This window comes from Tachyglossus aculeatus, chromosome 20 (genome assembly GCF_015852505.1).
Source record: "Tachyglossus aculeatus isolate mTacAcu1 chromosome 20, mTacAcu1.pri, whole genome shotgun sequence".
NCBI classification, from domain to species: domain Eukaryota; kingdom Metazoa; phylum Chordata; class Mammalia; order Monotremata; family Tachyglossidae; genus Tachyglossus; species Tachyglossus aculeatus.
Genome location: NC_052085.1, coordinates 5,846,116 through 5,863,740, shown reverse-complemented (window position 1 = coordinate 5,863,740; position 17,625 = coordinate 5,846,116). Strand labels below are relative to the sequence as shown.

Here is a 17,625-nt window from a genome sequence, read left to right as displayed (position 1 = left end):
GAAAAGCATGATCTGGGAGCCAAGCGGAAGAGAGCAAATAGGAAAAAGAGTCCAAATCAAAAATGGGATCTCTGCCTTTTGAGGTGCCTTCAGTCTAATGGCTGGGGGGTGGGGGTTACAGTCAGACAAACTTGCCTTCTGGCAGAACTGAGTGAACCTGATTTCCCTTTCCAGAAGTGAATAAGTACTCTGTTTCCAAGAGTTTCCACTTAAAGTCTAAGACGGGGATGGGGAGTGGTAAGGAGAGGTGAGCAGTTATCTGAGGGTGGTCAGAAAATTGGGGCCCAAAGGATTGGCCTGAGGAAATTAATAATAATAATAATAGTGATATGTGTTAAAGGCTTAGTATGTGTCAAGCTTGCACTGTTCTAAGTACTGGGGTAATTACAAGATAATCAGGCCAGACACAGTCCTTGTCCCACATGAGGCTCACAGTTTGTAGGAGGGAGAACAAGTATTTAATCCCCATTTTACAGAGGAGGTAACAGGCACGGTCCTCTCACTCCAAGGCCTGTGCTTTCTCCAATAGGCCATGCTGCTTCCCTAAAGCAGAGAGTGGCATTCCTTGATCCAGTGCAAGTACTGGATCCCAGAACTCTTTCCCAAAGGGCCTCGGTCTGAAGCACCAGCAGACCAGATTGGATGGCTTCATATCCCATCCTCTGGTATGAATGCTAAGCAACGCAGCCCATGATTTTTAATTCCTTCTTTACAATGCCTGGAAGACTTTTCCTCTCAGTTGTAAAAATTCTAAATTATATGCATTTTACTGAAATTTTACTTGAGATCAAGATCGGCAGCACTACTGAAAATAGTGATACAAACAAAACCTTAAGAAATAACCAAACCAGAATTAGTTGCCAGCAATGGCAACAAAGGATGTTTGGAGGAAGGGTATGACAGCCCTTCTTGCTGACATGTAACCACACTAATATTCCTAACTCTTTCCCCCCAAGTAACCTAACGTAAATCTCCCTTCTATGAATGTCTCCAAAACTTCCTTGAACCTACTGATGTTTTCTGCCTGCCCCCTTGCCTGTAGTGACTTTTAACAAGGTTTGGGAGACCGAACTGTTGTCCTGCTTTGTTGCTTTTCCCTTTACTCTTGGGAGAAAAGAGAAGGGCTTGCTGGGCAAGTTGCAGAAATGTAATCAGGTGATACTTTCAAAATAAATGAGGCGAGACTGCACACCTAACACTTTTAATTCCAAGTAAGACTTTCTAACCTTCACTCATCTTCACAACATTTTCAAACATTCTACTCAGTGATGTGGGCAGGCTAAAACGACCTACCTACTCTCTTGAGCTGCAAGCGGGAATGAGAGGAAGCATTAAGAACTGATCAGTACCTACGTGTGTGAAGGAGGATGGTGAAAATGGAGGGAGAAGGCACACTCTAGAGACTGTGAGCCCCATGTGGAACAGAACTGTGTCCAACCTATCTAGTATTTATTCCAGCAGCTAGCACATAGTAAGTGCTTGACAAATACCATTATCAACAGCTATGCTCCAACAGCTCTGTCCCTCTACAGAGATGGCAGGCGTAGGGTTAGACAGGGAAAGTGCCAATTTTCTGATGTCCCCCAGGATGAACTTTACACAATCAGGCAATGCAGTGAGGATGTGAAAGGTCACGTACCTGACGCCAGAGACAGAACCCTGTCCGAACCAATATCAGAACTAGGATTTCCCTGACTTATTTTTTAGGATCTCCTGTGTGCCATTCATTAGAGAATATTTCACCGTCAACATCTTCAAAGCGGAATTCACAGTTGCAATCAAACTACTTACAATGCGAACAAGCCAGGATAGCGTACAGGTAGACGTCGAATAATGCGTGTTGTAATGGTACGGTGGACTTTGATCATCTTCCCAGGTCTCATAACGCTCTGCATAGAAAACGGCTCTCTTTGGGTTCAAAGCACCAATGGGCTACAAAGAGACAAAGAACAACCGGATTTAATATTAAGAGGTCAAAAGTTCACTGCATCTAGAATTATAACCCCCTTAAAAATACCATCTGTGAACTTCATCTACCCAATGTAGATCATGTATTTAAATCCTAAAATGGAGTGAAATTTATTTTTGAATGCCAAAAGATAGGTTTCAATCAGCATCCCTATCATCAGGGTTAAGAGGAGTTGCAAGGGAAATTCCTTGGCTTTGCTGCTTCTAGTTATTTGATCTCAGAGTCACTCTCATCTCAGTTGGACAGCCAGCAAGTAGTGCCCATAGACACAACGGCTGCTTGCCAAGAATCCCCACTCCCTTTGCTGATTATGCTGGCAGAGTCATCAGATAGGGTTTCTTGCTCTGTTAGGGCTGCTTAAATGTTGTCACGAACCACACTGATGGTGTCTTCATTCTCTAGGAAGTGGATGTACTACACCTATCACAAGATTGCTCTGAGTTTGGATCCAAAGGGAACTACAGGGTTGAGGTAATTACCCTGACAACTCCAGCAAGGAAAAAAATATGTCACCTAGGCAAGGGGGGGGACTTCCTTGCGTGTTCTAAATAAATATTCATTGATTATGATGAGCCCCATTGCAATGCACATGTACACTTGAAGCACTTGATAACCTGGACAAAAGTAGTGGTTTTCTTTCCTGAATTATTTACATAATTGCTACAATCCTTCATGCAGAGTGGGTCATAAGCAACTTCTTATCTACACCTCTTCCAATTTCATGTAAGGAATTGTAATTCGGCAACTAAAATGCCTGATTTCAATAATAGATGGCATATGAAGATAGAGTTTCTAAGATACCTGGCACTCACACTATTGTGTTCTACATTTGCACAATTGAGATGTGTACTTTAAAGAGTAAATTGCTGTAGTAGTAGGAGAAGTGGGGTTCAATAAATTATTAAATTATGAAGTATAAAGTATCTCAACATTTTCCCCAAGGCTTAATTTTAACATTTGAATGAACACAAAAATGAGTGTGCCCCAAAAGGACAAAAAAAAAAAAAACAACCACGAAAGGGAGAATGACTATAAATGCCTCTTGAGTTTTTCCTTTTGATCCCAAAAAACTAATTTATTCTCTAGGACCACACAAGATGTTAAGGGTCTTTCAGAATCTCCATAACAATCCTTGTTTGCAAGGCTTGGTAAGCTGCAAAAAACAAATTATTGAGGGTTTTTCCATGGGTTTTCCTAAATGACAAATATGATTTGACAAGATAACATGCCACTTTATTAAAAAAAAAAACCCAACAACAATAATAAAGCCTTTTTTGGTACTTATATGAATTAAGAATTCAGGGATCAGAGTTTTTGTCTCCAATTTCCTCAGAGAATGAATAAAATTCACCCACATTGTTGGTTGACTAATAATTATTATGTGATTCAACCATCATTCTGTACTAATTTTGTTAGGTGGTATATAAAATAAAGTTAAAACAAATCAAGAAAAGATGATGCAATCACCCCCACCAATACATCACTGAAATCTAGTCTCAGAAATTTAGCTTTAATATTTCAGACTTTCATTTTCCTAAGCGAGGAACTGATAGTTTAAAGTAAGTTAATGGTTGGGAATCAGGTTGAAGTTTCAGGTTTCCTCATTCTAGTGCTGGAGTCAGCAGGCAGGGCTTCAGAGTCCCATGTTTGGAAGTGATTAAGTTTTAAGTCAATGTTATTGGGAGTGCAGTTTTTCTACACATTTGGAGAGCTTAATACTTTTCTATGTCATGAGAATGGCAAAGGAATTCTCACATGTGTAAAATGCCTGAGTAATCTCTAAGGATCAACCTTATCTGATGTACTTTGCTCTGCTAGACCTCACAAAACATTCTTGAAAGAGCATTATGACCCATAAACTAATCTTTTCCAGCCCCCTTCTCCACTACTGGACTACAGACAAAACCAGCATTTACATTTTTTATTTTGCTCTAATTTCATAAGTCATTCTAATCACTTGAATCTGAACAGTACCACGCTTCTATCAGCGTTGAAAACATCTATGGATTATTGTTTGAATATTTTAATGAATAAAGACATGACATTTTACACCTTAATATCTAATACATCTTCACTGATTAGTTTATAACAAGTTGCATTTTATAAAATGCATCCGATGTAAGCTGCTAACATTTTACATTCAAATCCTTGGGATAATCCAAGGCAGTTGTCACAATTTACTTTGGGGTGGGCATAGATAATGCTTCATCTATGAAAACTGAGGATATAGTGGGGTCATATAAACTTCCGCAATCAGAATCCAATGGGAGAGGGAATATTGGTTGTAATTTTTAAAAAGAGACAACAAACAAGTGCACTACAGTGTTCATTCTGGATCTGGCAAATGACAGACGTGTTAATACAGGTTTCAGTTCAAGAAGGAGGTCAATCTCATAACTGCACACCTACCATGGTTTTAAGCAAATATTTCACAAATATCTCTAGAGTTAAAGAAGCTTCTTTGTTTTTGTCACATAAACAGTAGATGAATCAAGACTTGATGTTTCATTTTCTCAAATAGCTGACAATGACATTTTCAAGAGCTAGGCAACCCACTGGCGAAGACACGACTGTGCTTTTGAGATGTCTCTGCTTGAAAAAGTGTCATTCTAATTAAACAACTGATATTAGTTGTATATTACTCCTTTCAGTCCATAAATACCCAGAATGGTAGTTGAAATGATCTTTTGCTTAAATAGGTGATTTTTCTATGGGTTTAATGAAACAAACATTGTTTTCTGTTTTCCCACTACATGTCACTATTATCATCAAAGTTTTTCAAAATCAGAATCCAGATTACTTTGGAATACCATCCCTTTTTTAAAATTATCACATTACACATTTGGATTTTCCAAAGTGGTCATCAGGGGTGAAACTCAGGAGAATCACATATTTTAAAATAATTTCTGGTTGACATTTATTGGTCGACTAGAGTGGACATTTTAGGCCTAAGCAGAATTTAAAAAGGCATCAATCCTATTACAGATGAGCTTACTAGAAAGTGGAAATTCAAAATGAATTAAGCCACGAAAATATACACTTAGGAAAACTGAGCTTGGTAGATGGATACAGGTCTTGAGGCACCCCTTAAGCCCTGAATATTAAGTTCACCCGCAGCCCTACAGCACTTACGTACATAATCATAATTTATTTTAAAGGGGGTCTCCCCATCTTGACAGCAGGGAATAATTCTACCAACTCTGCTGTACTGAAACGCTTAGTACAATGCTCTGCACCATAAGCATTCAATAGATAATAATAATAACAATGATATTTATTAAGTGCTTACTATGTGTAAAGCACTGTTCTAAGCACTGGGGAGGTTACAAGGTGATCAGGTTGTCCCCCGAGGGGCTCAAAGTCTTAATCCCCATTTTACAGATGGGGGAACTGAGGCTCAGAGAAGTTAAGTGACTTGCCCAAAGTCACAGAGCTGACAATTGTCGGAGTGGGATTTGAACCCATGACCTCAGACTCCAAAGCCCATGCTCTTTCCACTGAGCCACGCTGCACTGATGATTGATATCAGACCAATAATTTACCTGGGCTATGCTGCATTTGAAGTGAGTGACAAGACATTAAAATGGATGACAAGACATTAAAATGGAAATGTCTGGCGGAGCATATGACTTTCAAGATGGGACTCTAGAAGAGGGGTTTCAAATGGGAGTTGGTTACACTGAGGTTAAAACTAAAATAGAGCAGAAGGGGAGGAAAGGGGAGGAAGCCCTGAGGTGGAGGGCCACCAAAGGAGATGGTGGAGAACGAAAACCAGGAGAGGACAGCCAAGATCAGAGAATATTCATTCATTCATTCATAGTTATTAAGCACTTACTGTGTGCAGAGCACTGTATTAAGCGCTTGGGAAAGTACAATACAACAATAAACAGTGACATTCCGTGCTCACAATGAGCTCACAGTCCGGGGGGTGGGGGGAGACAGACATCAATACAAATAAATAAAATTACAGATATATTCTTAAGTGCTGCAGAGTTGTGGGGGCGGTGCTAAAGGAATACCTAGCTGTCCTTCATTTTAAAGATGACACTACTGAAGGCAAGCTCCCAACACCGGAATTACAGCGTGGCCTAGTGGGAAGAGCACGGGTCTGAAAGTCAAAGGACCTGGGTTCTAATCCTGACTCTGCCACTTACTTGCTGTGGGACCTTGGGCAAGTCACTGAATTTCTCTGTGCCTCAGTTACCTCATCCATACAATGGGGAGTAAGACTGGGAGACCCATGTGAGACATGGACTGTGTCCAACTTGATTAGCTTGTATGTACCCTAGCGCTTAGTACATTTCCTAGCACAGAGTAAGCACATAAATACTGTAGAAAATTTTTAAAAAAACTTAAGATATAAGCAGAATCAACAATTCCTAGAAACTGTGAGCAAGTAAAGGTAGCTCTTTGTTGTGGCATAGTGGTTGCCCATTATAGGGCTCATCACTGTTTTCAAAAACACATCTAGGCATTAAAATCATCCAACACTTCATTCATTCATTCATTCAGTCGTATTTATTGAGCGCTTACTGTGTGCAGAGCACTGTACTAACCGCTTAGGAAGTACAAGTTGGCAACATATATACAGAGTACTTCACATTTCCCCATTTCCCCTTGCATTTCTGGGTTTTGTGAATTTCAAAATGCACTACTGTATGAAGGTGGCAGCCTCCAAAGAGTTGTTTCATTACAGGGTAAGCAAAGTTCTGAGTTTTAAAAAGATATTTCTCAATTCTCCCTTTCCTAAATCTGCAATGCTAATAGACAAGTTATCCTCATCAGAAGATATATAATTTCCACATGATTTAAAATGTCAAGGTCAAATATAAAGATCTGAACTGATACAAGCACAACACCACTTCTACTACAGACAATGAGGACGTAGGAAATCTGTACTATTTTTAAATTCTTTTGTATATGAGTCCATGTGACCCTGCAGTGTTTGGGGGTCCCTTCTCCCTTCTTCAGGATGGAATTAACCCTGAAAGTTACTTGTACAAATGCTCCAAATCACAACAGTGTCCCCAAAGTCCTAAAACCCTCTTTTTTTCCCCAAAGACAAGGTGCATTTTGTTAGAAACCTGTCCTGCGGTACCTCCAAAAGTAACCTTTCAATGCACTGCCATCCTCCAATATCAGTTTTATTTCTTAAAATTGGTGCACGGGGCTACTATAGCTTTAAAGCACATTAAAGGCCTTTGAGAATGAGTAATGGCTGAGACGGTCACGACTGGAAATGCACGGTACTGTGAGTGCTGTGTATTTTTTAGGTCTTAAGCTTGAAGACCCGTACACGAAAAATTACATGACAAGCATATATAGTATCCATACTTTGTTTCAGGCACACAATCACAGCCATCTCTCAGCTGTTACCACTTCTCTTCACCCTGACTTTTAATTGCACATAAAACATGAAAACTTCAAAGAACAAGTGTTCTTGATGAGAAAAGGAAATTTCAAGATAAGCGGAGCAATTCCTACTTTGCTGTCCAAAACAGATGAGAAAAGTTCTATGCTTGATATGTAAAAAGACTGAAGCTTTTTTTTAAAAAGAGTAAAACGTCAGGTGTCATTTCAGCCAAATCATAACGCTTATGGTGCATTTGTTGATAATCAGCAAAAGCAAAAATTTCAGCAGGTACATAAAGAACTGGCACCTCAGCAATCTGTTTTCAACAACATTGTTCAAACAAATGAAGCTGAAAAGAGGTATGTCATGGGTGAATATAGAAAGCTTTGTTATAGTTAATGTTCACTGCTGTTTTAGGATAGGTGTGTAAAACACCTATTCAACTTGGGAATTGCTGATCAAGTTAGTGAGGGAAGCCAGATAGTGAGATTACACTGAAGCTTAAAAAACATCTCTTCAAAAAGGAAGCTTCAAAAACAACATGTCCTGAACTAGTAAACTAACTGTTCTTCATGTCCAAGTCAGCATTCTTCTCCCTCCGCCCTTTCTCTATTCCTGCCCCTTTTCTATGTGTTATTCCATCTACATCCCAAATTTCCCAGGCCCAGATTTCAGCCCCCATTCCACCAAGTGGAATGTTCTTGTCTCCCCCTTTTAGACTGTGAGTCCACTGTTGGGTAGGGACTGTCTCTATATGTTGCTAACTTGTACTTCCCAAGCGCTTAGTACAGTGCTCTGCACACAGTAAGCACTCAATAAATACAATTGATTGATTCCTCATAATGTCCTGCAATGGGTCAGGGAGATGGGAGAAGCCAAGATGATGTAAGCCATCGTTTGGAAAGTCCAGCAGGAGCAGGATAGCAACCAGGAGAAACCTCTCAAAGGTTCCCCAGGCTATTGTTCTACTGCTGCCAATTGTTCTCCAGGGATTTTGGGGAAGTTGAGGGAGGCAGAAGGGGGGGGGGGGGGGGGCTGCAGGCAGGAGAAAGTACAGTAAACTCCCAAGAAATAGGCTGCAGTGTCAGGAGCAATAGCTGGAGTGCCCCAGCCAAGCAGAGCACAAAGAAGACAATAAACAGGCAGGAAATCTGTTAATCTTTTGATTTTTTTTTAAATTTAGTCTTTGTTACACCCTTATTATGCGCCAGGCACTGTACTGAGCACTGGGGTTAATCACGTTGGACACAGTCCATGTCCCACGTGGGGCTTAGTCTTAGTCCCCATTTTACAAATGAGGTCCAAGGTCCCACAGCCAGAATTAGAACCCAGGTTCATCCAGCCATTCCTTCAATCATATTTATTAAGCTCTTACTGTGTGCAGAGCACCGTACTAAGCGCTCGGAAAGTACAATTCGGCAACAGAGACAATCCCTACCCAACAGGCTCACAGTCTAGAAGAGGGGGGAGACAGACAACAAAACAAGTGAACAGGCATCAATAGCATAACCCCCAGAAACTTCCACGGAGGTGGAGCGGTTCTTCTGAAGTGGGAGAAACAATTACAGTAGCTTTCACACCATTTGGATTGTGCGCCCCAGGGGCAGGGTCTCTCACCTGTGTGTTTCCACGCCCCCCTCCCACCGGCAATGCTTAGTACAGTCCTTAATTAAAAAACATAACTAATCGGAAATTTGACTTACTTTTCCTGCTGCTTTTCATAAACTTTCTTATACATCCTCAGGGAGCGTGAGAAAACTGGTCAGATCTAGGGCCAGGATCCCCCTTAAACTGGAGCCCCCGGGGTTATGGGAGAGGAATCCTGCCAAGGAGCCCCACCCACTTCCACGTGGAGACTGATTGTCTCCCAGCTGGACATCTTGAGGAGGAGCCTCTGAAGACACTTAAAATGTTGGTGAAAATCCACCCTCCCTAAAAGCCTCTTCCAGGGTTTTGTCCAAGCAAGGCTCCTGGCTGTCTGAACTCATTCAATCCTATTTATTGAGCACTTACTGTGTGCAAAGCACTGTACTGAGCGCTTGAATTGCTTCTGAAATAAATACCCTTTTAATTTTTTCTTGTTATGGGCTTGGGAGGTTTTTGAGAAGTTAGATTTTGCCCTAGATTTCTCCCCACTTTTAGATTACAAGCAACTTGACAGCAGGGATGGGGTTTAGCTACTTTCTATTGTACCTTTTCTCCGAAATGTGCTTGGCACTAACTGTGATGATGACTTTGACTTCTTGAGGCCTGGAACCTAGCTGCCTCATGGCAAGGTGGTGAGAAACAAAGATGACAGTTTTTTGAGTGCAGACAAAAAAGAGTGGAGCTGTGGACTCTACGTGGCCTTTTCACTCACACAGACTGAATTTGGCATTGAGTGAGTTCTTGTCTCTAAGTATGGGAAAAACTAGTATTTTCTCCCAAGAAGTAAGATGCTTGCTTGGGCATTTAGCTCATAATAATAATGTTGGTATTTGTTAAGTGCTTACTATGTGCCAAGCACTGTTCTAAGAATGGGGGTAGATACAATACTAATAATAATGATGGCATTTATTAAACACTTACTATGCACAAAGCACTGTTCTAAGCACTGGGGAGGTTACAAGGTGATCAGGTTGTCCCATGGGGGGCTCACAGTTTTAATCCCCATTTTACAGATGAGGTAACTGAGGCACAGAGAAGTGAAGTGATTTGCCTAGAGTCACACAGCTGACAAGTGGCAGAGCTGGGATCAGAACCCATGACCTCTGACTCCAAAACCTAGGCTCTTTCCACTGAGCCATGCTGCTTCTCTCATAACCCTTGTGCTGCTTCCTAGCTACCTTTCCTTGTCTTTTCCAAAAAAGTTAATTCTGTTCTTGAATTGCCTCATGAGTGGAAAAGAACTGCCAACCAGCACTGTGTCCTAGAAATACTGCACTTCTTTCTGACCTGCAGTTAAAATAGGTTAAACATGACCTGCTGTCCACAGAGTCTGGCTTCTTTATCACTCCACAATAAGATATTCAATGGGAAAATTTTTAATCTCAACAGACATTTCTGCTCTCTGGATACCAAAGTTCATCTTCCATTCTGTAAGAAACTATATGATGAAGATACTGTTCCTGTTTCACAGCCTTTAATAGTTTACAGTGTTTTTGAGATGCAGAATGGACTAGTGAAAAGAACACAGGCCTGGGAATCAGGGGCCCTGGGTTCAAATGCCAGCTCCACCCTTTTCCTGCTGTGTGACCTTGGGCATATCACTTAACTTCTCTGTGCCCCAGTTTCCTCATCTGCAAAATGGGGATTAAATACCTGTTTCCCCTCCCCGCTGCAATGTAGGATAGGGACTATGTCCAACCTGATTACCTTGTCTCTACCCCAACATATGATACAGTGCTTGTCAAGTAGCAGACAGCCACTTAAATACCACATTATAAGTTTAAACATCATAGTTGCTTTCTACCACAGAACAGTTTGTTTCATTATTCTGTTTTTTATAGAAAGAGTAGACAGCTTTGTTGTTTATTCTACGGTCAAGTAGGACTCTTTCGCCTTTTGATGTTAATTTTTCTTACAGACAGGGAAATAAAATGTTTTGGAAATGAAAATAAATTGGACAAATTTATGCAGTAGTCCGCTGGTTGGAGAGGGTGTATTACAACCCCATAAACACCATCTTATCCAGTATATAGACATTTGGCAGGATCAAGAGGGGCTTGCCGAAGAGTATTCACACTTGAGTGTGTTCATTTGCATTATTACATTTAGAAGGCCCCAGGCATTATCACTTCCTTTTTTTTAAAGTGGCAGAGTAATTTGGGATAGTGGTTATGCTTATCATCATCTGTCACTCAAATACCTCCTGTGATAACAAAACATATTTTTTCCCCTCAATGGATGGGCGTGTGCCATGTTTCCTACACATGTCAATATTAGTCAACTTTGTCTTATGATGAAGCTATTTGATTTAGCAGGCTGCCTAGCAGAAAGTAAATGAAAAACTCCCATTTACTCTTTAATGAGCAGGGACAACACCACTTGTCCAAGTCTAGTAATTACTGTAATTTACAAATCAAGCACATAAAATCTGTACGTTAAAAAAAATCTTAAATAGTGGCATAGAGTGTTATGGTGGTAGTAACAGTTGGGGCAGAAAAAAATTACACACTGTGACAGCATGTTTCATTCACTTTCCCTGGCATTGCTCGGTAAACAGAAACTTTAACCTTGTACACGAAATTAATAAAAGTCCCAAGTAGGCTAGCTAAGCAAATAAAGGCTAAATTATTCCTAACGGATGAAGGTCCCTGTCTGAATGTCTTCATTTCCTAATTCCCTAATTTTAAACATCATAGTTGCTGATTGTGGTCCCATCCATCCAAAATGTCCCATCCATTCTGCATCTCAAAAACACTGTAAACTATTAAAGGCTGTGAAACAGGAACAGTATCTTCATCATATAGTTTCTTACAGAATGGAAGATGAACTTTGGTATCCAGAAAGCAGAAATGTCTGTTGAGATTAAAAATTTTCCCATTAAATATCTTATTGTGGAGAGATAAAGAAGCCAGACTCTGTGGACAGCAGGTCATGTCCACAAAGCATATAGTTGCTAATATCATATATTACATGATATAAAAGGGATAAATTTCAAAGTATTTTAGGCTAGGAAAGGGTAACTATCCTAAATATCTGAATTTAACTTCAGTACTTGAAATGTTTGAGGGTCGAAATAAAACTTGTCCCTCCAATTATTTAGTACTATGAAAAAAATTAAGAGACCTGAACAGACAGCAAATACTGAATTACAATGGACTGGAAACTTGGTAAATGTAACACTGCAATTCTTTACAAAGAGTATTTCCTGATTTCCTGTTTTAGTGTAGGTAACAAATTCCAATTTACAGTTATGGGGGACTATAAGACTGATTCTCGGACAGAAGCCCAAGCAGACAGATGGTGTTCGAGTGATTCTCTGTAGACCACTGCACTTGGCAGAGCTGAAACAACCACACCCAGCACCTGCTACGATGATCAAAATCCCTAGCCTGCACTCCAGGTTTCAAAAGCAAGGGGTAGGGTGGAGGGAACGCAGAGATAGGAGAGAGAGAAAATGTGTGTGTGTGTAGCAGAATGTGTCTACCAACTCTGTTGTACAGTATTTTTGTCAAGAGCTTAGTACAGTGCTCTGCACACAGTAAGTGCTCAAGAAATACCATTGACTGATGGATTCATCTCTTGTTCCTTTTTTCTCAAGGCAGAGGATTCAAAACATTCTGAACCCCCAAATTACATTAATCTCAAAATAAAATTTAAAATCACTTACTATTCATTTCATCACTTTGCATTGTTTCACATCTGAGCTTGCTTTTATTTGCCAAGGACCACTAGAGTCTCCCAATTAGCTAAAATAAACTCATTTCATATTGGGGTCCTTCCAGAAATTTACAAGGTTGTCCCATTCCTTGGCAAAATTATCTCCACTAAAACTTCAGTTTCAGGATTCACTAGTATAATAAAAGTCTCATATATAATTATTCTAGGCATCAACATCATTAATGGTATTTATTGAGTGCTTACTGTGTACAGAGCACTATACTATCTTTCTAATAGCCTAATAATGCAGTGCAATTTTTTTTCAAAATTATTACTGTGACAAATGCCACTTTTCACATTAGAACTGTGATATAACGTAATAAATATGCATATCACAATCCTATTTCTTAATGATTTTTCCACAGGACAGCCTTTGGCCCATTTGTAAAAAGTCCTTATGAAGAAACGCAATGGAGCGTGGGTAAAAAGAAGGACTACTCTATTAACACACCAATAACCTTTTTAATATAATATTTTTCTATCATGTTAGACTGAAAAGATAGGAAGAAAAAATTGCTAAATCACAGCATAAGATAAAAGAAAATATTTTTATCCTCAGTATACATGCTCAAATGCTTAACAAATAAAGAGCTCTCAATTTATAAGTGCAATATAATCAACTTTCAGGTTTCCTATTAACATTTAAAAAATGACATTTTCCTATATTCTATTCACTTGCTCATCCTCAACGTACGTGAGCTCTCCAAACCAGAGTATGTACAATTAGAAGAATGTATGTGATTTGTGGAGAGAGAACTGGACAAAATAGGAAGCAGAAAGGATTTGAGAAGGCAAAGTAAAGGCTAACTACATTCGAAGGTATTCATTTTGGAGTCTGTTTTATCTCTCCTCTCTCTCTCTCTCTCTTTCATATCTTCTCACTCATCTTTAATTTCCTAATAGGCAGGAACCTATCAGGATGAGGGTGAGCAACAGGGTGAGGCAGAGGTGCCACGTCTAAGTCTGTAAACTCACTGTGGGCAGGGAACATGTCTACCAACTCTGTTGTACTGTACTCTCCCACGTGCTCTGCACACAGTAAGCACTCAAAAACTACACTGATTGATTGACGTCACATTTGCTTTACACGGACATGCAACCGGCCATGCTGTTCTTAAACCAAAGCAGCTGCATTATCTCTCCTCTAACCTCCCACTCTTTCACTGACAGATAGTGGGGGACAAGAAAGACGACAAAAGAGTGGGAATGGACAAGGAAATGGTAACCCAGGCATGTAGTAAGACGAAGAAAGGAAGAAGCAGCAGTTATTAAGGAGCAGTCTAAAAGAAGATAGCTCTTACAGAGATAAATATTCCAGACCTGAGCTAAAATTATGATGGGAGAAGGGAACTAAAGGACTGAGATGATAAACAATTTGAATCTTTGTAGAAAACCAATAAAATGAACAGGGGGATGACAATAGCTGAGAGTAGAGCGGAGATCTTTGAAGGTTAAAACAAATAGTCCAAGTGAATTAAATCTAAAGAATTAACCTTTTATTTAGAAGCTAAGGACATTTCCTGTAATTTGACTGGTAGCACTGCACATCTACTGCTTCATTACTTTCAAAATGCTCCAAGGCACCATCCATTTTGAAAAAAGAAAATCAGATTTTGAATTAAGATAGAAACTCAAAACACCACTTAGAATCTGATGAGATTTATGCGTCATCCTAAGGTGCATTTTTTCCTTTCAAACACAGAGCCCACTTCTCCCCTGTTCAACTCTGGATAGTCCAGTGAAATATCATGATCATAAATCACAGGACTTGGAGTCAGAAGGCCTAGGTCTGATCCCTGGCTACCCCTTTTTCCTTCTTTACAACCTTGGGTATATCACTGAGTTTCCTTATGTGTAAGGATGTATGAGGATGTTCTCGCCCCACTTAGACTGTGAGCTCCAAGTGTAAGACAGACTATGTTTGATCTGACTGAATTTGATCTACCCCAGCTACCCTAGTACAGTGCTAGGAACATAATATGCACTGAACAAATACCATAATTATTATTACTGCTTGTGGAATCTTTGTTCTACACAATCCCTAGTGTCTGTAACACAATCTTCAAAAACAGGGGACGAGTCAAGGGGATTAACTGTATCTGTCTAGATAACCCTTTAAAAATGCTTAGTAAAAGTGTTCTACACACCAGTAAGCACTTGTTATATATCACTGATTGAGTGATTAAAATACACATCAATAGAGAAATCTGATAGAGATACCTTTGACAGATCCCTGAAGTTGCCTGGAAGGGTCAGGTCCAACTCCTCTGATTCGTAGTTTGTTAAAACCCATGGAAATACGGGGTATTGGTTCAGGTCATTGTAAGTTCGGCCTATGAAAAAAATATAGGAAATAAATCATGTTATGCATCAGCAATTACGAAATTCTCTACCCGCTTTTACAATAGAGAAACCAGGTATAGGCTGCCACAACAGGACAAATTTCCTTTTCACATATTGCACTGTGCCTTCCGGCTATAGTAATCATTTATTTGTTCTTACTTGCACTCATCTCAATTAGTCCTCAGAAAACTGGCATCAAGAATTGTTATGTGTAACATATGGGAATCAAAATATTCCAGACTGGCAATTTGAACCTGAACAATTTGACACTGTTAGCCTCTGATAACAGAAAGAACTATACAACATTGCTGAGTATTTTCAAAGTGAAAATAAAATAAACACATCCTCCAGGTTGTGGCTAATAAATTAAGGAAAAAAAGACCAACCTACATGCTTGTTCTAGCTATAGTTATTACTAATCGAATGATCTCTATGCAGTTCTTTTAGCTAATAAAGACACCTTGTTCTCCCTTCTACTTAGACTGTGAACCCGTTGTGGCACAGGACTGTGTCCAAACTGATTATCTTATTTGTATCTACCCCAGCACTTTACATGGTGCTTAACACATAGAACACACTTAAATACCACTATTATTATTACTAATGATAATAAACAGTGCTATGGACTATTGATTACATTCCCAGTGTAAACACCCACAATTCAATCAACAGAACTTGAGTGTCCACTGTGTGGAGAAAATTGTTCTAAACGCTTGTGAAAATACACTAGAGTTAAAACACATGATTGCTGTCCTCAAAGAGTTTACAATCTAGCAGAGGAGCTTAATAGCTATGGGCAGCCCAAAAGAGATCACGTTCAAATGTCCAGTTTGAACTGGTCATTGTCTTCTGCCTGAATGAGGAATGCTATGGAATCGACCTGTTCAATGAGGATACGAAACATTTGTGTCAAAGTAGCTTCCAAATGAGTAACAGTGGAAGAACTTGGTTGAGAGGCCGGGGCCAAGATCTCACTTTGGGCCCCTCCAAGCCTGGGGTGATGGATGTACCAGTGGGAAGGGAAGGAAACTTAAAGCTGCAACCATCTTGGGTGTTGGCACCTACACATAAAGAATAACCCATTATCCCAAGATGTACGCATCAGGGGGTTCTGCATTTGGAAAAGCTCTGGAAATGCCTGGACTTTCACATGGATAGTGCTATTACTAGTATCCTTATGTTTTCGAACAAAATTCAAGCTCCGGGAGTCCCCTGGAGTCCCTGAGCTCCACATTTCTGTGATAAAGAAAACAAGGAGCTCTAGACTACCAAGCAGTAGAAAAAAAAAACAGGAACAAATAGCTCCAAAATGTTCACATGTTCTTTCCATGTGTCAACTCAAAATTGCAGGTATACAAATACAACTTGGACAATCTCAAGGTTAAAGGGGCAGACGTGAAACAAGGGCTTCAAGTAAGATCCATTACAAATGACAGTAGTGAATCCCAGCTTTAAGAAACTGATTTGTCTCATGTAAAATATAGTGCTTTCCCATGGTCACTGACTGGAAATGACATTGAGGATTCAGATGAAAACCACATAGCTGGGTACAAACATCTCTTTAACATAATATATGACTATCTTAGTTTAAAAATGAAGCAATACTCACATTCATATATCTATGTGTTTTTGAAAATATCTGTATGTAGATCGGAGTGTGAACATGTGTGTGTGTGCACACCTACAAAGGAGTCAGTGAACACACACATACACAACCCCCCACCCCCCAAAATCAACAAAAAACCTGTGGTGAACATTTAGTTCTGCCATGGATGATTTCTAGTCCTCTCCCAATCTGCCTCTATCTATTTAGACCCTGGCCAGATTCCTGGGATAACAAAACTAGGCTATGGAAACACAGCTTTCCTTCTTCTGGATAGTACTGGCCATTCTATACAAAAAGTCTGCCAGATGTAGTGAAATATAAAACTTTCACTGCTTGACAAATACCCATTTCTACAGGAAACTTCGGTAAACAGCTATGTCATCTGAAAACAAATGACAGCAGAAGTATTACATTTTATTTTGGAACTCTAATGCACTGGTTACCTTACAGAAAATTATATACTAATATATTTCATTACTTTAAAAGGAAAATGTACAATAAATGAATATATATTTGATTAAATAATATATATTAGTCTATATATTAGTATATGGTCTACATACATATAAACTACATATATTACATATATACAAATCAGAAGCCCAAAGAGAATAGATAATTGAACACTTTGAAAATACTGCTAATGTAATTTCAAAAATGTGCTGCAAAAGGGATGAAATATGGCTCCAAGGATAACTGAAAAATTTTAAAAAGAAAAGCTCTTTTTCCATCAGTTTTTGGCATTTCATAGACCCAATTCTGTGTGAATACTGATTTCAATGCCATTTATCTTAAGGTTTTTTTAAGTTCTGAGTTCATTATTTACTGCTCTACTTATTTGTAATGATAATATAAACTAATTCAAATTAACAAAGTGTAATTCAGTTTAAAAAGTATTAAAACTACATAAAATTTTTAATTCCAATATATTTTAGTGTATTCACTGAGTTTTATTAATTTGTTAGGTTTTTTAAAAAAATGTGACAGACT

At 39.3% G+C, this 17,625-nt stretch overlaps 1 protein-coding gene across 7 annotated transcripts in view; it reads right to left on the bottom strand.

The window, feature by feature from the left end:
- The window catches only part of NBEA (neurobeachin), a 448,073-nt gene that overhangs the window by 59,908 nt on the left and 370,540 nt on the right, over positions 1-17,625 (bottom strand). For all 7 annotated transcript variants that reach the window (XM_038761708.1, XM_038761703.1, XM_038761704.1 and 4 more), the window contains 2 exons: positions 14,907-15,019; positions 1,792-1,932 (listed from right to left, as the gene is read on the bottom strand). In XM_038761708.1, the coding sequence (XP_038617636.1) occupies positions 1,792-1,932; positions 14,907-15,019 (254 nt within the window). The remainder of the gene's footprint in view (positions 1-1,791; positions 1,933-14,906; positions 15,020-17,625) is intronic.